This window comes from Euleptes europaea, chromosome 5, assembly GCF_029931775.1.
Source record: "Euleptes europaea isolate rEulEur1 chromosome 5, rEulEur1.hap1, whole genome shotgun sequence".
Lineage (NCBI taxonomy): Eukaryota > Metazoa > Chordata > Lepidosauria > Squamata > Sphaerodactylidae > Euleptes > Euleptes europaea.
Window position 1 is genome coordinate 41,039,658 of NC_079316.1, and position 21,725 is coordinate 41,061,382.

Genomic DNA, 21,725 nt, shown 5'->3' on the forward strand with positions numbered 1-21,725 from the left:
CACTGAAAACTATTATAAGCAAAGGTTTCGTTTTATGGGATTTTGCATGGCATTACTCTACCTTCAATAGGTGGACTGGATAAGGATTTCTGACTGCAAGGTTTTAACAACATGAGCAGTGAAATGGATTATCCATACCAGTACACAAACATGCACACACACGCGCGCGCACACACACAGACCAGTTAAAGTATGAAGGATCCTTCTGCACAAGGCAATTAACTACAAACAGAAACATTTGAAAGACAGCAAATGAATGTTGCCTTCTGTAAATGAGCAGCACCCACACCTTTCTCCACCTCTGAAAACATGGTTCTTTACCCAGACACATAGTAAAATAAAACCCAGGCCTCCTTTTTTTAATTGTTTGGACACTTAGAAATCACTCTTGATGTAAGCTGAGCTGTCTCCTCTATGGACTGAATGACAGGACTTTTGCATATTTGTATTCAGAAGGTCACAGGGGCTTCCATGTATGGGTGAAGCTGGCTTCAGATTGTTGCTGTTATTACTGGTGACACACTAATGGTTGTACCCTGTGCTTTACCAGGTGCCATTACCCTTACATTAGAAAGGAAGAACTATCTGAAGCAGTTTGATACAACTACATCAAATTCAGGCTATGCAATTCTATCATCTTTAGTCTATAAGAGTTAAATCCTGTCAATTAATTCATAGATCCAGAGTAGGATTGACTCAGTAGGATTGACTCAGAAATACATGGTGTTTACAAAAGGAGCAATCAATAGGACTAAAGGTTTCTAGTAAGGTAGTGTTGAATCATCCCACTCCAGCTGATCTTGCCTGGTGGTATTCTGTTTGTTTTGCTTGTTTCCAATGGCTTCTTCCTCTTCCTCCTCCTCTTCTTCACTTTCATCTGACTCAGCACTGGTTGTATCATCTTCTTCATCTTCTACTTCTTCCTCCTCTTCACTTTCTTCTTCTGCATGACGAGGCTCTTCATATTTCTATATTGTGCAGAAATACATAGGAGGAATATCCCACTTAGAAAAGCTGTTCTCGCCTGTTCTGAAATTCATCAATATTTTGCAAGATTTCTAGCAATTGTTTGCTGTGATACAAACTGCTGAACCAAATTTCACTTCTGAAGACTAAAATACATTCAGGGTTCTGTTCAAACCATGGATGTCATTGTTTCAGCCTCTCTAATTCAAATTTAGCATGAAGTGGGTCTGCCTATGGGCAGGGAACCTTTTAAGAGATGCTTTTAATCAGTGTATGACCTTCCCATCCAACCTCCCAGTGGAAGCAACATGAGATTAGCTAGTCACTGTTATGGACCAAGCAGGAGGCTTTGGGATCACCTTCTGAGAGGATCTGTTTTTACTCGCTTCATGCTGTTCATGGGGTGTGGTATTATAAATAGGCCTGGTTTTATGACTGATTAGGCCATAAATAGGGTGACAGGATTTGAGGGGATTTCTGCATTAGGGTAAGAGGTTGGGCTGCTGATCTTTCAAGTGCCCCTTCCAGTCTTACACAATTATATGATCTCAATTCTTTCAAAGAACTCAATGTAAAAGTAACTATGGAAAATGCCAAACCTAAAAAAGGTTGTTATTTACATTTTGCTGCTTACCTTACGGTTGCCAACCTTCAGGTACTAGCTGGAGATCTCCTGCTATTACAACTGTCTCCAGCTGATAAAGATCAGTTCACCTGAAGAAAATGGCTGCTTTGGCAATTGGACTCTATGGCATTGAAGTCCCTCCCCTCCCCAAACCCCACCCTCCTCAGGCTCTACCCCAAAGACTTCCCGCCGGTGGTGAAGAGGGACCTGCCAACCCTAGCTTACCTCCATAGGATTGACAGTGATGGTCAGAGCTGAATCATCCCAATCCATTTCATTTTCTTTACTGCCTTCATTTTCCTTTGAACTATGTTGGTAAGCTGACCGAATTCTATATGCCCCCAAAGCAACAATGAAGACTAGAATGCTGACACAGATTACTATGACAATTGTAGCCACACTTGGAAGTACTGGAATGAAATAAAAATGGGGTAAACACAACTTTCCTACATTCCATCCGTACAGACATACATCCTATTTTTTGTTTATAGAAACACACACAGAAACACATAGAGAAAATATTTATTTATGCAAAACATTTGTATGTTGCCTTTTCACCCAGCAGCAGCCCCAAGGCAGCGAACAATCAAAACAATGTTTAAAATACAGAATAAAATCTATGAAATATTTAAAACATTTAAATAAAACATATAAGCACACACTGAGACACACAAACAGGGAGAAGAGCCAATAAGAATTAATGAGGGAACACCAAACAAAGCAAAGACGTGTTTACCGATTGGCAGAAGGCAACGATAGAGGTAGACAAACAAATCTCCCTGTGCCGAGTTTTTGCCCTAGGTCTGAGAAGGCCCTTTCTAGATTTGCCACCTATCTAAATGTGCAAATGTAAACGGATTCACAAAGTTGATACATTGTCACAGGATTATTTGGCATAGCTTTGCAGTTTGCAGATGAAATTTCTGTAGCAACTTGCAGCCTCTCAACTCTGCTATGGTAGCTAAGAGCAACAGCCGTATCTAGATCTAGGCTAAGTGTAAAGGTTTTACTCTACAGATGATAGATAACATTTTAAGCCAGCCCAGAAAGGTTTCAAGGTAGAGTAGATCTCTGCCCCTTGAAGGGCTGTAGCTGACCTCCTTAAATCACCACCCATTGTTCAATCACCACAGCAGCTGGCAACCCCTGTTTGTTTTATTAGCTAGGTTTCAAGTACTGTAACTTGCCATAGGTTCTGCCATCACAGTTTATTTAGGAAGTCTGAGCAAGTCTGAGCTCTGAGACCCAGCAATGAAAGGTAATAGGTGAGAGAGTCCAGCATCTTTCTGAGTTCAGCAACAGAGCAAGGAAACCAAGGCACTAGACTCTGTTCGCACTATTGGATACATGCATTGTTCCAAATAAACACATCATCTTGAACTAAAAGGAGATCTCCTGCTTAAAAAACAGAAACAGTTGTGGAGGTAGAAAGTCTACAAGGAAACAGGGGCTATCCAATGCATTGCACTGCATGTTACATGTATGACTATATGCCTGCCAGGCAGAAGTGTGTACGTGGTGCTATGAGTTTCTGATTCTCAGGGAGTTATTCCATCTCCTTCAAGGTGAAGGCTGCTGAGAGCAGACAATCACAGATATGTTAGAGGTATCCCAGTCCCATGGCGACAGCTCTACTGTTGTCAGGGGGAATAGGGGGCTGTCAGTCTGAGGAGGAGGAGGAAAGGCTCTCTTAGAAGGGACCCATTCTTGAGATGAACTGATATTCTCTCATGCTGAAGATACCCCTTTGGGGATAAAGGGAGGGAAGTGGTAGCAGGAGGTCTGATACTTAGCGATCTATAAAGGTGTTCTGTGACCAGTGTTTTGACTTCATATTGTCCTGTGAATCTGGTGCAAACGTTGACATTATAAACTCTCTAAATAGGGTGGGAGCTAGTGCGAAAAAGTAGACTGGGATCATGGTGCTAGGTAACATTAGTGATGGTGGGAAGTGTAATGGTGCCATCCTGGAAGAAAATATTAGGTTGCTAGGCAAAAAGTCTTTGAGGCAGCTTTCTTAGCAATACTGCTTGTTCCACATAAAGAGACAGCTAGTCAGAGAGAGATAGGGATGCCTTAATAAAAGGATGAGATGGTGGTACAGGGAGCCAGTGCTGAGATTTCTTAAGCAGTGCAGAAGGCTTTGGGACAAGGCAGTCCTGTGCAAAGGAGATAGGCTTGACTTTAAAAGGAATGGACTCAGACTGCTGGAGCTTAACACAAAAAAGGTTGCAGAGCTGTTTTTAACTAAATAGTATGGGATGGCCAGCAAAATGCTGGGTTAGATGAGCCATAGGTAGTGCCATCCATTTTCTCTTGAAACCTCTTTTGTGCAAGGAGCAACCTCCCAGAACACCTACATGATGAATTCTCTCTCTTCTTAGGGGATGGGACAGATTGATAGAGGTTGGTCCTATCAATGGCTCTTTCCTATGACAATGACATAGAAGTGCCATTTATATGTTTCTGCCACAATTATGAAGGCTCACATCCATTTGGGTGGCTGCTGCCAGAAATCAAATGCTGAACTAAATGATTTGGGGGTATCGCCTGGCAAGTCAATCTTTATGAATACAGTTAATACCTGAGCCATGAATACTGTTTATGCTTTCCTCTGGGCGATGTATAGATTGGATAAATTGTGGCTGTATTACCATATGATTTACATATTCCATAATATTAGAGTTGGAATTGTGTAGAATATTAACCTAGAAAAGGAAAAGAGAGAATTAATGTTACTGATTAAACGTTAGGAAATGTTGCTCATTCAAGAGCCATGCCTCTCTGTGCTTAACATTACTGTTGAAAAGTTGTAATCAGACACAAGTTTTCTCAGTTTGCTTCTTTATCCTTTACAACTCTCATATGATTTCGACCTGCTCACAAGCATGTAATAGTTGACCATAAATAAATTGTACAGAGAATTAATTCAGCATCACAGTACAGAGCTCTAGCACAAGACATTTAACGTGCATGCAAAACTCCCAAAATAAGGGTCGAAAATGCCTTTTCACAGGGGGGGGGGGTTTCTGAAAAACCATGAATATTATGACCTCAGTATTTTGCTTCAGAAGGAATGATCTTTGGGATCAGTATCTGAATGGTTGCTCTGACAACAATGATCCTGAATTGGATTGGAACATTTCTTTTCAAAATGAATAAATGTAGCACATCTGAAGCTGCCTTACATGGAGCCAGACCATTGGTCCATCTAGTTCAGAACAATTTGCTGTGACTTGCTGCAGCTATTTAGGGTCCTCCCCCGTACCTGCTATCTAAGATCTCAGTGACTGAACCTGGGATCTTCTGCATTTAAAGCAGTTTACCACTGTGCCATATGTTGTACATTTAGATGCATTATAGTGCCCTGTAAGTAAGGTGGGAGCAGGTACAACTCTCTCCAGCCCTTTTATACAATATCATATCAGGCAGGCAGGAGCACTGGTACTGCGGAGGTTAGCTCAGTCCTGCATTTGCCTACATTATAACAAATTTCAGAGAAGGCTCTGCCATCCTCTGTTAGAGGATGCTGAACTATAGCTTCATATAGTAATATTAGACAGTAGTATGTTTTCTAGTTTTGCCATTTCTTGTTCTTGATATGACCTCTAAAAGAAACTATATGCTGTTGGAATTCTCTGATCAACATTTAGATCTTTGTATGGATTCTAAAACAAAAAAACAACCCCCCAAAGAATCTTGTTCTACATTGCTAGTTTAAATGTCAGCTTGTTTTACTTTCACCTGTTGCTATAATGAGAATTTGATGGTAGACTTTGACCAGGGCTAGAACTATGTGTTATGCTTGATATTAACACCAACTAAATGTTATGTTGGCCAGATTCCAGGATCGATCAGAGCAGTAAAACAGTAAAGGTGTCCTTCCCAAAATTCAGATATGAAACAATGACAATTTTTTTCTTGGAGCACACCCCTAGTGATTACTGTCTAGTGTCCTTTCTCTGGATGAAGTGCTCAGAAGAGTCAGCAAGCAGCACTCTCTGAGGTGGAGCAGCTCTCACCCAAGTTCATATATGGACAGGCTCTCAGTGACTTTTCCCTCCTTAAATGAAGAGGGAGCAGTAGCATTTCCCTCAAATATAGTGTGTGACACTGTGCGAGCAGGAATGGGAGAATTACGGGTTATCTTCTACTCCAGACCACAAGTTGAATGGCAAAAGGGAAGAAAGTTGGAGAAGCTATCAAGTTTCACTTTGAAATGCAAGTGTTGTTAAAGGAAAACAGGATAGTTCTCATCACAGATATCAGAGATAAACGAGATGTGAATGGCACATGTACTACTACAATGAAGCCCATAAATAGGATCTCCAGAAACAGTGACACAAAATCCCACTACTCCTTTTTGAATCAAGGAGAGGATGTGGTGAGAACATGAAAAGACTGAATAAAATTACCTAGAGAGAGGAGAAAACAAAGATTGGCAAAATGGACCAATTATAAGAGGGCACTTGCAATTTTAGTCCTGTCTTCTAGTTGCTTTCCATCCTCTGCATCTGCCTGCTTTCATCCCTGCCCGGTTTCACTCACATACTGGATAATATCTCTGACAAGGACAGCCACACTCAGCAGCTGTCTAGAAAGTAAGAAGTTAAAGGGACAGATATGTGTAACAAACAAGCTTTGGGAACAATTGAAGCACATCTGCTTGGAAGTAAGTTTCATTTAATTCAATGGAGCTAACTCCCAGGGAGAGTAATTGCAGAGTCAATTAGGTATAGTGGTTTGAGTACTGAACGAAGACTAGGGAGACCTGAGTTCAAATCCCCAGTGGCCATGAAAACTTTTGGGTGGCCTTTGGCCAGTCCTTCTCCCTCAGCCTAACGTATCTCCCAGGGATGCTGTGAGGCTAAAATGAAGGAGGAGAGAATCATGCATGATGCCCTGAGCCCTTTAGAGGAAGGACAGGATAAAAATGCAATAAATAAATGAATTGTAAACCAAGCACTGGAGTGGCTTTGGATTTCAAATGAAGCATACATAAACGACAGGAAGCCAACTGTTGAAACTATGGCATACTCATCCTAAGAACACTTTTCTGGAGGTAAGCCCCACTGAACAGAACTGGACTTACTTCTGAGTAAACCTGCTCCCTATATTGCCTACATTTTGGCTACCAGAGATTCAATAAAACTGCAATTGCCCTTACCCTGAATGCTGAGCTGTACTGTGCCTGGGCAGCAGTGGTCAAGCTAGGGTTCCCAATTGCCAATTCATGGCAGGCAATTGCCTGCCAATTAACAAGCCTGCCTGCCGACCCTCAGCTAGCCGGTGGAAGGAAGCAGGCCAGCTGAAGGGGGAGCAGTCCACCCATGTGCACGACACGGCACACATTCCAATTAATTTTTAGAGCCTTCTTTTTTAACCCAAACCATAGTTTGCCTTTGTGACAGACAGGTCCGGGTCTGCCTTTCCCAGAAGCAGTGTGCAGTGAAATAATGTCCTTTCCGGGTTTACTCCGGAAGTGAGGGGGTTGCTCTAGCACATCCCTCCAAAAACTCTATGGTTTCCATACAGTTTTTTGAGGGGTGTGCTAGAGTGTCCCCATCACTTCCCGGGGAAACCCAGGACGTTATTGCACGCACAGAGGATCTTACCCTTCAGCTACTTGATTCATATTATGAGAATTGTGTTACTTGACAATAAATATAATTGAATATAATGGTTTTTATATAATGGATGCAATTTAGATGTACAATCTATAATGCTGATTTACTGCACAAATAATATTCCAAATATTCTGTGACTCAGTGGTAGAGCATCTGCTTGGCATGCAGAAGTTCCAAGGTCCAATCCTCAGCATCTCCAGTTGAAAGCACCAAGTAGTAGGTGATGGAAAAGACCGCAACCTGAAGCCCTGGAGAACCACTGCCAGTCTGAGTAGACAATACTATTCTTGATGGACCAAATGGTCTGATTCAGTATAAGACAGCTTCATGTGTATGTATGTCTTGGAAAACACTTGATGCAAAAAAAAAAAAAAAAGGCAAGAAAACAAAGAATTGCAGTTTCACTTTGCTGATGAGACAGCAAAACTAATTTGCAGATTTTCAGGTCAAAATAGCAAGGATGAGAAGATCAGAAGTATCATGGGACTGGAGCATAAGCACTAAAGGAAAGTAGTGCAGAAGAGATGAATGCAGAATCGGATGCCTGATATTTGCCTTTTGGCCCATTAGGGAACTACTGTTTCTCTGGATTCAAATACGATAAAGGTTAAATTGGTGTGATGAATGATCAGAAATTGTCAGTTTCGAGCCTTATAGACAAAATGCAAATGGGAGGCTTTAACTTGCTGCATTTGTTAGCTGGCATGCTAGAAAAATTCAGCCCTTCACACTGACTGTGGCTTACTCTTGTCGGCATGAAATTCACTTCACAAGGGGGTGGGGGCGGGAATCTTGTAGCCGTTACTGGCACTGAACAAGGTGTTTGGAGTAGCATTGTATGCAGGGACAAAAGGACAGAAAGCTTTTTGCTAAGCAAAGTTTGATGGCTCATGACTTTAGAATTATCTGCAACTTTTCATATAACCATGCACAGGAAACAGCTAGACTCTTCCTCATTACCTAGTAACACAATCCAAAATTTATCTAGTGCTTATTCTTCTTTACTTGGCACATACGCAGAGCAAGCAATGGAGAGTGTTGATCATCACAATGAAAGAAATAACCCTTTTTACTGGAACACATATGGAAGAAACTAGGCAGAATGGTGTGTGTGTGTATGTAAAGTGCTATCAAAACACAGCTGACTTATGGCAACCCCAGCAAAGGGCTTTCAAGGCAAGTGAGAAGCAGAAGTGGCTTGCCACTGCCTTCCTCTGCAGAGCCTTCCTTGGTGGTTTCCCTTCCAAGTACTGACCCAGCTTAGGTTCCAAGTTCTGACAAGATCGGGCTATAACATGCCGCCTTCCCTCCCCACAGCCATTACTACAAAACAATCAATCTATAGTTTGTAATTGTCTTTCCATGGTTTGAAATACTGGCTTGGAGGACAAGCATAAGGCATAGATTGTAGGTTCAGATGAGATGGCAAACTATGGTTTGCACAAAACAGGAGGGGAAGAGAAGCACAGAAGCTCACCATGAATGGTATTTTGTGTGAATGGACTACATTCATAGCAGCACCTATGGCTCTGAATATCTGATGTATTGATAAATACACTTAACACTGTCCAGGAAAGGAGTCGACAGCAGGAGGAACACACAAGCACATAAGGCCATGAGAAGTCTTTCCTGAGCTAATATGTGTAACTTTTAAAAAGACTGCAGAGATTGCCCAGAAGTATGGAAAGACCGGTTGACTGGCTTTGTACACATGACTTACCTCTAAATTAAATTCGTTGCTGGTATAACGCCCATTCAACTCCGAGCACTTGATTCTAAACTTCCTATCAAAGATGGAAGATGTATGCCAGTTACGATAGCGAACCTGTTGCAATACCTGCTCATAGTTTTTCATCGTGTCCACACCTGAAATAGTAACATAGCATCACAAATAAAGAGAGAGTTCAAGTGGAATGGCCATAGCTATGAAAGAAAAAATGAACATGGGCTTGAGTCAAGTCGGCTGCGACTTGAAGGCACTTTACACACACACACACACTATCACTAACTAAAAAAAATGATATTAAGAGCTTGCACTTCACATCACATTAAAGTGGTAACAACTGTCTTCTTTTGGATATTGCATAATAATAGGATCTATCATCACAAGCACTGATTCAATAACAGTGTGAGTACAAGTGGCACTTAAACCAATTTTTGTATTTCCTATGTCTGGGCAAAGGCATAACAACAAGACACATTCTGCATATTAATGTTGTGACCTCCCAAGATATGATGCCAACATTTTTTTACTGTGGGAAAAGATAAATCCCTCACTAAAGCCATAAATGAGAGAAAAATTACTATCAGAGACTGATAGTATGTGCCTGTTTATAGGAACAGAAGAATGACCATCCACAAGATTATATGATTTTTAATCCACAAGATTATGTGATTGATTTAAACTGCCACATATTCAGTGGCTCTTGCTTACATTTAAAATGCAATTTCTCATGTTATCTTGCTGCACTAAAAGTGCATTCCTGAGCTTTCGGCGTGCGGGGACAGCAGGGAGAAGGCGCTGCTGCTGTGCCTCCTAAGCAAAAAAAAAAAGAGGAGCTTTTTGCCCCATTGAGAATAGCTAAAAAGCAGGCACAGCCTCGCTCTTCTCCCTGCTGGGGCAAAAAGGGACAGGAAGGTGCCCCTACAGGCAGCCCGCCCCTATAACTCCCCGGGAACACCCCCAGGATGCTGGAACACCCCCCAGAATGCCAGCATGGGCCTTTACGCCAGTGGGAAGCCATCGGCGTCCTGGTGTGGCACTGCCGGCAGCGCCAGGAGACCGGCGTCTGGGCCTCCCCGCCAGCATTGGGGCCACCTACGGTGGCGTAAGTAGCGTGGGGGGGGCATTGCCAGGGCAGCCTCTTCCTATTCTCCTGGGGACTTCCATCCTCAGAAGTTAGGAATGCACTGTAACCATGTTCAGAATGGCTAGATTTTTTATTAGTTAACCTAAGTTTTAAAAGCAAGGCCTGGTTTGATGGATAGAAAGACAAAAAGTCCACTTGTTTGTGCTGTATGGCAGTCATAGGCAGAATGTTTACATTCCAAAGTACAAATTGTCTCTACCCCCACAGCAAATCTCACATCCTTGAGAGAATAAATGAGCCATTATACACATCCAACGGATTTGGAGCTCCATCATATCCAGCTTCCCTCTGGGCTCTATAATGGTGACGAGTGATCCTCTTAATAGCATCAAAGCAAAGTGTAGTCCTTTAATTTTAAGCTTATGAACATACATTTTAAAAGATCAAGAATTAAGGTGAATATACCATATATTGAATACCCTGCAGTAGAGTTTGTAGCATCTAAGTGTTTTCCTTCCAGTTCTTTCCGATCCAATTCCAAACACTCCTGCTTTGGGTCCAGTTCTGCCCCAATTACCAAAATGTCACAAAAATCCAAATTGTGGTGCATTTCTTCTAACATGACTGGCTTGTGGACTGAGGAGAGAAAGGGAAAGATACCCCAAAGGTGAAAAACAGTTTATACAATGTGATACACTGTAAAGCTACCCATTCTCTAAAGGAACAGTTCTTGAAAAACGTATTTACATGTTCCCAACAACAACACATTTTTAAATGTTCCTCACAGATTGATGAGGGTGTAAAATATGGAGGCAACTGTAAGATGTATTATAACACAATAAAGGCCCTCAAAACTATTTTGGAAATACAGTACAGACACTTAACCTTGGAAGCCAATTCACAGATGGATAATTTTGCCGTTCCATTGTGTATGCACATTGACACCAACTGAGCTGTACAGCACATTAATCCTCCTTCCACAACAGTACAAATAATTCAGTTATGTTATGGCCCATAAAGAATCAGAACAGATCCTACACGGTTTGTCTATGGAACTGCATGACCATGAATAGCAACACCAAAGTACTTTGAATTCTCTTGGGTTGTAAAACCTGAAGTGTAAATTCACTTCTTCTTGATCATGAAGGGTAACAACTGTCTTGTCACAGATGAAAGAGTATGAAAATGTCCTGTTTAATTCAATGGTCTACTCGCCATCAAGTGGCTGGAAAATTGACTTTAACTGTCTGTTTCATGACACAGTTTGTAAAAAGGGGATCTGTGCTGCAGAAGCTTCATGCTGTAGTTAGTGAAGGCTGATGTACACAAGGTTAACGAAGTCTTTTACAATGATGGCTTTCCATTCAGTGTGCATAATGTTGAAACCTGGGGACCCCCAGGTTTGCAGAGAAATATAAAAACTTACCCCAAATGGAGGGGAGGTTAATCTCCCCCCAGAACAAGCCTCTCTGCACTTGCACAGAACCACCACTGCTCTCAACCCCAACTCTCCTTAGCAGCTTCTGAGGCAGTGAGGCAGCAATGCTGAGGGTAAGGGAGTGGGTGGTGGCAGTGGTACTGTGGGAGGTGGAGGAGGAACCACCATGAGTCCTGCCATAGCTGACTATCTTTATCAGCCTCTGAGGTGGGGAGGCAGCACCTCTGCTGGTGGGGCAACTAGTAGCAGTGGCATAAGCCCCACCATTTAGTCTGGAGAAGAGGAGGTTGAGTGGGGACGTGATTGCTCTCCTTAAGTATTTGATGGGCTGTCACTTAGAGGAGGGCAGGGAGCTGTTCCTTTTGGGAGCAGAGGATAGGACTCACAATAATGGGTTTAAATTGAGGGCGGAAAGGTACCAGCTGGATATTAGGGAAAATATTTTACAGTAAGAGTTGTTCAACAGTGGAATCAGCTACCTAGGGAGGTGGTGAGCTCCCCCTGACTGGCAGTCTTTAAGCAGAGGCTGGACAAACACTTGTCAGGGATGCTCTAGGCTGATCCTGCATTAAGTTGGACTACATGGCCTGTATGGCCCCTTCCAACTCTATGATTCATTGCTGCCTCTCCTCACCCACCTCTCAGGCAGCAATGCTGCTTGAAGAGGAGAAGGAGCTAGTGGCTGCAATCACTACCTATCATGCTGCCAAAAGAGGAGCTGCCCCCTCTGTGGGACCTCCCCCTGCCTCCCAATGTAGTACCCACTGTATCCTCCCTGCTGCAACCACATGATGGGAAGACTGGTGGCGGTGCGAGAGGGCATAATCCAAGTAAATGGTGGGAGAGGAAGAAAGAAAAAAAGAGAGGGTGATGAGGTGGGGGAGGGAGAAAAGAGAAAGGAAGAGGAGGAGTGGCAGTAGGCATGGAAGAATGGAGGAAGAGACATACAAAGAAAGAGAGAAGGAGTGACAGTGGGCATGGGAAGAAAGAGAGAGAGAGAGTAGGAATGGGGAAGGGAGGAAGGGAGAGAGAGAAAGAGTGACCGTAGGCATGGGGGAGGGAAAAAGAGAGAGAACGAAAGCGTGACAGTATGTATGGGGGAATCAAGGAAGAGACAGAAAGTTAGAAAGATACTGAAAGTAAGAAAGAAAGGAAGTAGTGGAGGGAGAAACAGAGATCCTGAGAAAAGAGTGGGCGTGAGAGGAGTAACTAAATCAAGGGGAATGGGATGGCCACTCCCACAAGCGCCATGCAGGTCCCAGTTTGTCTCCTATAATCTGTAACACTCAGATTTGTCCTCAGTATAAAGGGTGGTTCAGGAAATAAAAGCACACCCAACTTTGCTTTAACTGTTCACAGAGAGGTACACTTGGATTAATTTTCAAATCCAGGAGTGAGCCATAGTTGCACTAAATTAGTCAACTAGATTAAGTTTCCTTACCCTTTCAGATTACTGTTCTAAATTGGATGTCATCCATTGTTGGCCTGTTTTTGAGTAAAGCAAGACAGAGATGGGTGTTTCATACAGCTCATTTCAATCCGTCTGTGAGCCATCTCTAAAGTGCTCTGGCCATAGTGCTGCTTTTTTCCTGCCCTTTTCCATTGTGTGTGTGTGTGTGTGTGTTTTTTTGGTGTGTGTGTGTGCTTGCTTTTGTGTGTGAACATTCTAAGATTAGCTCTATAGTGCTGTAGCGCTATAGCACCATAGCAACCCAATACATCTGAATGCTGGTGATATAGCACTGAATTGTGCTGGTATTAAGTGGACATATTCATGGAGGAAAGGGGTATTCATGGCTACTAGTTAAAATGGATACCTATTCTCTCTAGTATCAGAGGAGCATGCCTATTATATTAGGTGCTGTGGAACACAGGCAGGATGGTGCTGCTGCAGTCGTCTTGTTTGTGGCTTCCTAGAGGCAGCTGGTTGGCCACTGTGTGAGCAGACTGCTGGACTTGATGGGCCTTGATCCAGCAGGGCCTTTCTTATGTTCTTATGAATTGTTATAGCACCAGCATTGGGATGCAATGATGCTATAGCTCTAAAAACTATAGTGTTAATCTTAGAATGTTATGTGGGGGGGGGGGAGCCAAACACACATACACACCACAGAAAAAGGCTGGGGGGAAGCAGTCCTTTCGGAAGTGCTCCAGACATTTTAAACAGCACATTGCAGTGATTCAGTAGCGCAAGGAAAAACCGAAAATGAGAGAAAGAAGTTTTCATAAAAACGGTCAGCCCAGGGATGCCAGTGGGACAAAAGCGGCTTTGTCTGAAACGGTAAAAAGGTAAAAAATATCCGTTAGCATCCAGGAGCCAAAACCATTGTGTCTGAAATGACACAAGAAATCCATTAGGAGCTACTGGGCATCTTGCCAAAAATTATTACAAAAACCTCAGAAGAATTGTTTAAATATATGATTACAGCAGCTAGAGTAACATTTGTAACTAAATGGAAGGTAGAAAAGTTCCCAGATCAAGAGGACTGGAAGAGCAGATTAGCAGAATAAGCAGTTTTGGTGCCATGACTGAGAAGGCCCTTTCTCAGGTTGCCATCCATTTACCCTCAGCAAAAGGGCAGTGGGACTTCCAAAGATGACCGTAATGGTGCCTGTGGGAGAAGGAAATCCTTCAAGTATGCTGGTCCCAAACCATATAGGGCTTTAAAGCTTAATACCAGCACTTTGAATTGGGTCCAGAAGCAAACTGGAAGCTAGTGTAGATGGAACAAGACTTAAGTGACACGGCCCCTATGATCCCTTCCAGTCAGCCTTCTTGTTGCACTATTCGGTATCAAATGTTGTTTCTGGATACTCTTCAAGGGCAGACCCAGGTAAAGTGCATTGCTGTAATCTATACTAGTTGTTACCAGGGCATGCATCATAGTGACAAGTTCCTTTTCCCCCAGGAAAGGCTGAAGCCGGTAAAAGGCACTCCTGACCACCTTTGCTTATCCAACAGGAGCTCTGGGTCCAGCAGCATCTCCAAACTGTAAACCTACTCCTGTAGGAGGAAAGAAATCCCATCCAGAACAGGAGACACCTCCTTCTGCTCACCAGTTGCACTGCCATGTTGTCAGGATTAAGCTTCAGATTATAAACCCTCATGCATCCCAAAATTAAACGCTGAACAAATGCTTTGAATGTACACAACACATTTAATTTTTCCTGGGCATGGAAAGAAGACACTTTAAGATAACTGATAGTAAGAGTTGTTGCAAAAACAATATTTCAGGAACATTAATTCCTTTATTATTTAAGATATCAGCTTTCCAGCAGTTTAAAAATGTAAGGCCAGAAGAAATACTGATTCATGAATTGATCATAACAACAGCATCCATGAGAAAAGTCTGCCCAATCCATAAGTAAGTTTTAGTGATGGAGATTCAATAACTACTCTGGAAGTAACTCGGGCAGATTACAGAAGGATCACTGAATAAATTCTAAACAGACTGGTGGGAAATAACAGAACAGGACAGCAATCGTTTAGAGTAGACATGAATTAGGATTTTATCTATTAATGTAGAAAGGAAAGTAGAGCAAATAGGAGACATTAAATAGGGGCATCGTCAGCAATGGGCCTAGAAGTAGGGAAAGAGATAAAAAAAGGAAGGCAGGAAGCAGACAAACCATGAAAAAAAAATGTGAGTGGTCACGGGGAAATTAAAAAAACATTATTTTGCTGATGAACTGCATTTAATGATTTTATAGTTTATGGTTTTGCCATTTATTTGACGAGCCATATCAAGTAGGTCTCTGAAGATGTATATATATGTTTTAAATAAGTACATATTTATTTAAAATATGTATATGACCATTTTTCTCCTGAGGATCTCTGGACCCAAAGAAAAAGATAAATTGTATAAAAACAATTTAATAAAACAAACATTAAAACAACAAAATATTGTCGAAGGCTTTCACGGTCAGAGTTCATTGGTTCTTGTAGGTTATCCGGGCTGTGTAACCCTCATTAGCACATTATCTTGATACTTACAGGACAATGGTTAGCACATTACCTTTGTTACTTTTTGCAGGACAATGATTCAGCTCAAACCCAACCCCTTTCTGACTATATATTACTCTTCCTACACACTTGACACTGAGAGACACTGTCCTTCAGTGTTACTCCTCTGAAGATGCCTGCCACAGCTGCTGGCGAAACGTCAGGAAAGAAAATACCAAGACCACGGTTACACAGCCCGGATAACCTACAAGAACCAATTAAAACAACAGATACAAAAACCAATCTAGAAACACCATCAGGGTATTTCCCCCTTAGTCTAGCCTTAGCCCCAAAGCTCTTTAGAACAGTTCCATTTTTCAGCCTCACCAGAAAACCAGGAGGATAGGAGTTCCCTGACCTTTTCTGGGATGCTGTTCCAGAGACATGGGGTAGCCACTGAAAAGGGTTGCACCAGACTGTGGCCTAATGTACCTATTGTGGACAAGGGGTGTGTAGCTACTGACAGTAGATCTTTCTGGAAAGAGTAAAGCTGCCACACAGGAATGTAGGTCATTTATGCATGGGAGTTTTACCTGTTTGTGCTCGCTGGACCCACACTTTCCTGTTGGGAATCTATGCACCAGCAGTCTCCAAACTCAAATCAAGTCCCCTCCCCTTTAAATGCTGCTTTGTAATTGGCTTACTTTGTAGAGCTTACTATGAGAGAAAATCCCCTGCCCCCCCAAAAACCCCAATTGCTGCATTAAAAAGCATTCTAAGAACAAAAAATTTAAAAGGAGCAATTTGAAAGGCGTGTGGCGGGGGGGGGGGGGGAAGGAGAAATCCAAGCCTCAGTTATAAAAAACCTTTCTTCTGCTCAAAAAGAGCTTTGAGGAAGCAGGAAGCATTTGAATCCCAGCCTCTTTACACACTGCTTTGTAATTGGCTGTGAGAGAAACCATGCTTACATGTCCCACGCTTTGCCTTATGCATGGGGATTTCACCCAGGCTGAGCTCAGGGGAGAGGGAAGAATCAGGTTAACAGAGGAACAGGAAGTCCTGGGATTTGTGAGGGCTGGCAGAGAGGTCATCTCAAATGGACAGAAAACTCATGCATAACTCCAAGGAACAACTGAGACAGACTGGGGGCAAAGGTGAGTTAGAGTACCCATGCATAAACGACCATAGAGTGAAAGGCAATCCTTCCACAATGTGGGCTCCAGGTCATGAAGGGTTTTGAAGCTGAGCACCAGCACCATGAGATGGACATGGAAACTAACTGGCAGCCAGGTAAGGGACCTCAGAATAGGAGTGACATGTTACTGCTGGATAGTCCCTATTATTCTGCCTCAGTGAAGGTCTATTATCCCACATAGTCTTTTGATATATCTTCAGAAATGCCACTTCCCACCTGCACTTGTGCCTCTTCCTTTTTTATAGATTTACTTGATATTGTACTTATCACTTATCCTCTAAGCCAATCAACTGAATAACCATGAGACAACAATGATGCATAATCTTTTGTGGATAGTTGAAAGATTATAGACTGTTACATGCACACTTTAATTTGTATGGATATATGTGATCATATATGCTTTCATTAATAGCCTTTGTAAACCAGAAGATATTATTTGACAAATTAGAAAAATACATAAGATTTGTTTGCCATTATTGCAACAGTTCTCCTGTGGCTATTACTTCTTATTCCACTGTACTGTGTGTTCTGTAATTAACTTTTTGAGCCTGCCCAGGAACCATTTTTTGGTTGAAGGGTGGGCTATTAATGCATCAGTAAATATACTGCAAGTCTACAAAATATATTGCATATATTGTAAGTCTACAAAAGGTGAATAACATTGGCCTATGGAACCAATAGCATTCCAGTATACTTATCTCTAACCTTCTTTCATAGAAGCATTTTCTACTCGATCATAGAAGACTACATAACTCCAATCACACCTGGAGCAATCTTAGCTGGGTTTGCTTCTCAATATTAAACATACAATAGAGAAGCTTCTCAGCAGGGTATCATTCTTTACTTTGCTCCCTGTGGCTGCTGTCACAGAAGCTATAACTAATCTTAAAACAAAACTTACAAACCTCTATCCGTAGTTTCTTTAAAGTCAGGAGGATGTTCCACTTTGGTGACTGTGCTGACAATTCTGATATCTGGTAAGAGATTCACACCTCTCTCATTTTCAAATTGTGTAGCCGGTCTTGCAAAATGATCCATTCCACTTATTGTAATCTTGGGCTCCTTGGCCTGAAACACCATTACATAGGCATCTATATCTGGGATACTAATGCAGATATCTTCACCAAAACATCTGAAAAATATATTATTTATTAACTTCAGGGAAGAGGCTTTAACACAGATTCTTCCTTTGTCTGGAAATACAGAGTCTAAAGAACAAGTGTTCATCCAGTGGATAAATTTCCCTCCTAGGATATTTCCCTTTTTGTGCCTGCTCATTAATTGGACTATGAAACTTTTCTGAGGCCCATGTGAACATGAGGAGCACAATTATTACAACTAGCTAAGCATGTCATTGGCAGGCATGGATCTTTGGCAAGGTCAATGCACATATAACATTTAAACCCTTAAACAACATATAACAAACATTCAATAGTTGAAGGCGATTAGATGGCTTCTAATTATTATGCTTTTTACATTAGGTACTCAAATTGATACTTAATGGGCTTGATACAGCTATCTTGTTAAAAGTGCATCAAGAACCTAATCATCCCTTTACACTGAATGCATCAGGATCCCATTTCACACCCAGAACTCTATCTGAAGTCAATGGGCATGCAGGAATTAGGAAATGATTCCATTGCTGAAATTATTCCTTTGTGAAACTATATGCAATTCTTAAAACATTAGCTAATTAAGTAAACACCCAACTTTGATAGATATGTATTTGTATGTCATTATTAAATACTCAAATTAACATGAAATTTACCAAAATATTGGTGGTTTAATCAACCTTAATTAATTTAACTTACTGGACTTTAGATGAGACTTTAAGACGGCGAATGCCTGAAGTAGGAAACTGTCTTGAGTTGATATAGGAGACCTTTTGGAGAGCTTGATTTATATTCTCAATGTCATCCCCTTCCATAACAAGTACTGACTGAGAAGGATTGAAGTGATACTGGGGGTGGGGGGATTATATAATTAGTACATGGGGATGATATACAGAACAACTCATTATAGTGCTTAAAATAACTGATTTCTAAAGAATGTTTCTTAAAGACTGGTTAAATTCCTAATAAAGAAAAACTATTATTTTATTAGCTAATATTTGTTCTATACATAAAAGCATTTTAAGAACAAGCACCCACAAGACACTCATCTACCACAACAGTAGCTATAATTAACAGAAAAGTAAATTAAAAGTCAGTGGAACTGCTGTGAATTGAGACTATTTTCCCTACTGTTCATATTTAACTATTGTGATTTAGCTGTAACTGTAGCTCATTATGATGGCATATGAGGGTCAGTATACCTCTGTATGATCCACAAAAAATATCCTACTTAGTACAGGATATTAATATGTTTTCTGTAGAGTTCCTTTAGTTATAGTTTCTTGTTTTAATTGGAAGCATGCTTTCATATACTGCTAGGCAAATCAGCTTCTGGTCAACCAGATCACAGTCTTGGGTACTGACCTTGTAGCACATATACCAGAACAAAGTGATAGAAATCTTGATATGGTAAGGGTGGGTTGTACCACATGAGACTGCAAGTGGGGGATACTGTTTTTGACTCAACACAGATATAAAAACACTCCCTATAAGACTGAATACGTATGCAGTAGTAAACAAGCCAGGTTACAACCTTTCTGGTTGGTTTGTTTTTTAACACGCACATTTTTAAATTAACATAGAGAACCATTAAAAATAGGATAATTCAGCTGTAATCTCATCTGCTGTGATGGGCTGTACTTCATCAGGATTCCACCATTTCAGTCTATCACATGTGTAGACCAGGCCATATTTTCAGAAGTACTTTATTTATTTTTCCAAGGAACTAACTGGACTGAAACTTGTGGTATGGGCCATAAGACATGGACAACCTGGATGAGATATGAAAGGTCTATGGTAAGGATTATCCATAGTTTTTAAAAATGCTACTTAGCCTCCTGTGGCTGCTTTAAAAACTGGCATGATCAACTGGGAAGAAGATGCTTAATCGAGGAGAGGATGTACCTGAAGGACCGCCTAATCCCTTATGGACTTACCTGACCACTATGGCCATCTTCAGAAGCCCTGCTTTGGATGTCCCCACCTTCTAAGGTGGGTGGCAACTCAGGGGAGAGCCCTCTTGGTTGTGGCCCCAAAACTGTGGAACTGTCTCCCCAGGGAGGTTCATCTGTCCCCTTCTGTTGCCATCGTCTGTCTACAACTGAAGCCTTTATGTTACATTTGGTATTCCCTCAGTATCCCTCCTTCCTGTACAATGTTTCAATTGTTTTTTATGTCTTTGTATATATTTTAGCTCTAGTTTCAATTGTTTTGTTGTCCTTTTCGGTTGGTTTTAATTATTTTAGAATGTGATTTTGTTATGAATGTTTTAATTTGTTAGCCACCTTGAAAGCCCTTGTGAGAACAGAATGTTAGGATAATTTTTTTGAAAAATAAAATAAATTCTTCCATGATTTAAATACCACCTCTGAAGATACAATTTGCTGTGTGGATAGGGATAAATGCAAGCAGTTGTACCTGGTCTTCTCTGTGCAGAGATAACTTTACCTTCAGATAGGCTTTTTAAATCATGGAGGAGGCATGGGAGCAAAGTAACTTACTTTTCCAGTTCTTTTCCTAATATTCAAAGAAACCAACTGAGGATGCTACATTTTTTTAACTGAAGACCCTAATAATGGATTTTCATTTGTCGCCTAATTTCCCTGAAATACTGAGTCAGCAGTGTTTACATTACTAAAGAGCATATCAGCTTGGAACCCATATCAGCTGGACATAGGTTTTAAGAGTATTATTGTTGTTTTTGTTGTTGTCATTGTTAATAATCATGATGATGATGTTTTGGGATCTGCTTAGTTCTTGTATTTTGTTGTATTTTCCCTTTAATTTCTGTCATTTAAAGTTGTAACTGCTTTCAGCTATCAGCAATAAATAAACTCTAAGCAAGTAGACTGTAGACAACATGGCACCACCCATGTGTATAAATTAGCATTTTTAACTTGCAACAACCAACCAGGTTGGTATTTCTTTCCAACTATATATAACTGGACTAGGTGAGGTGTTTCATTATTTGGATACATTACATTTTTACAAGCTTCTCTCATGAAAATGGTGCAGGCAAAAAGGCAGGAGCCCCTCCTCACCCCACAGTGTCATCCAAAGTCCAGTTGGTCTCCTGGGGACTTTTAAAATTGTGTTCTCTGCAGCTGCTGTGTGATTTCAAGGATAGTGAATTGGGTCTGGGGATCCCTAGCTGGGGAACCTTAACCCAACTCGTCAGAAAATGTAACATGTAGTATGGCCCTGAATCTCTGAAGCCCAGATGCCTGGTGTTTCAGAGTGAATAGGTTTGCCTCACCACAACTCGGGCAGACAGTCCCAAAGGGGGTGGCTCTTGAACCTGCATGAGCTGCGAACATGGCATAGCTGGCTTCCATCGATAGCACAGGGCTGTCCTGAATGGAGCAAAGAAGGCAACTACCAGTGCCACCACAAGCAGAGCTACACCCTTCTTAGTCCTCTGAAGGCTTAGAAGTATGTTACTCTGTTTAGGATGACCCTGTATGTTAGGGTAAGGTTCTTTATGCTATGACATCCATGTATATGTGTCTATCTGAATTTTAATTTGTCATCTCTTTAGGATAGCAAAGCAGCAGTTATAAAAATGCATTCTTTATGTTTGCTGTTGAATGTATTGAATTTATAACAGACTCATATTATGATACAAATCAGATGCACTTTCAGATTAAGATAGACTATCTGTTGACTATTTGAGCTGGCTATTACCAGTGCATTCCTAATGGCTTTGTTGTAGAAAACACTCGTGCATTCATAATCACTGAATAGTTTTATGTACAAGTACAATGTGTATATAACTATTTTGAAAATCAGGATCAATCCGTCTATATTAATGTTCTGTTCCACTCTAAGGGCCACTGTGGTTCTTTCATCAAGACCTGTTATTGTCAGGCCAACTAGGAAGCGCTGCATGAGATCTCTCTCTGACAGATTCTTTCATTTTGGCCTCCTGCTGTCACTCTGACTCTCAAAACAGCTGAAAATGTAAAAATGAAAGGAGAAACTTGCACCCTACCAGTTTGTAGATCTAAGG

The 21,725-nt window shown here is 41.3% G+C and overlaps 1 protein-coding gene across 1 annotated transcript in view; it reads right to left on the reverse strand.

Moving 5' to 3' along the window:
• Window positions 1-431: 431 nt before the first annotated feature.
• The window catches only part of CLSTN2 (calsyntenin 2), a 451,209-nt gene continuing 429,915 nt past the window's right edge, over window positions 432-21,725 (reverse strand). Inside the window, exons 11-17 of the mRNA XM_056849471.1 lie at window positions 18,416-18,564; window positions 17,510-17,736; window positions 10,494-10,664; window positions 8,939-9,084; window positions 4,176-4,299; window positions 1,817-2,001; window positions 432-968 (exon numbers count right to left, since the gene is read on the reverse strand). Coding sequence (XP_056705449.1) covers window positions 762-968; window positions 1,817-2,001; window positions 4,176-4,299; window positions 8,939-9,084; window positions 10,494-10,664; window positions 17,510-17,736; window positions 18,416-18,564 — 1,209 coding nt within the window. The 3' untranslated portion in view covers window positions 432-761. The remainder of the gene's footprint in view (window positions 969-1,816; window positions 2,002-4,175; window positions 4,300-8,938; window positions 9,085-10,493; window positions 10,665-17,509; window positions 17,737-18,415; window positions 18,565-21,725) is intronic.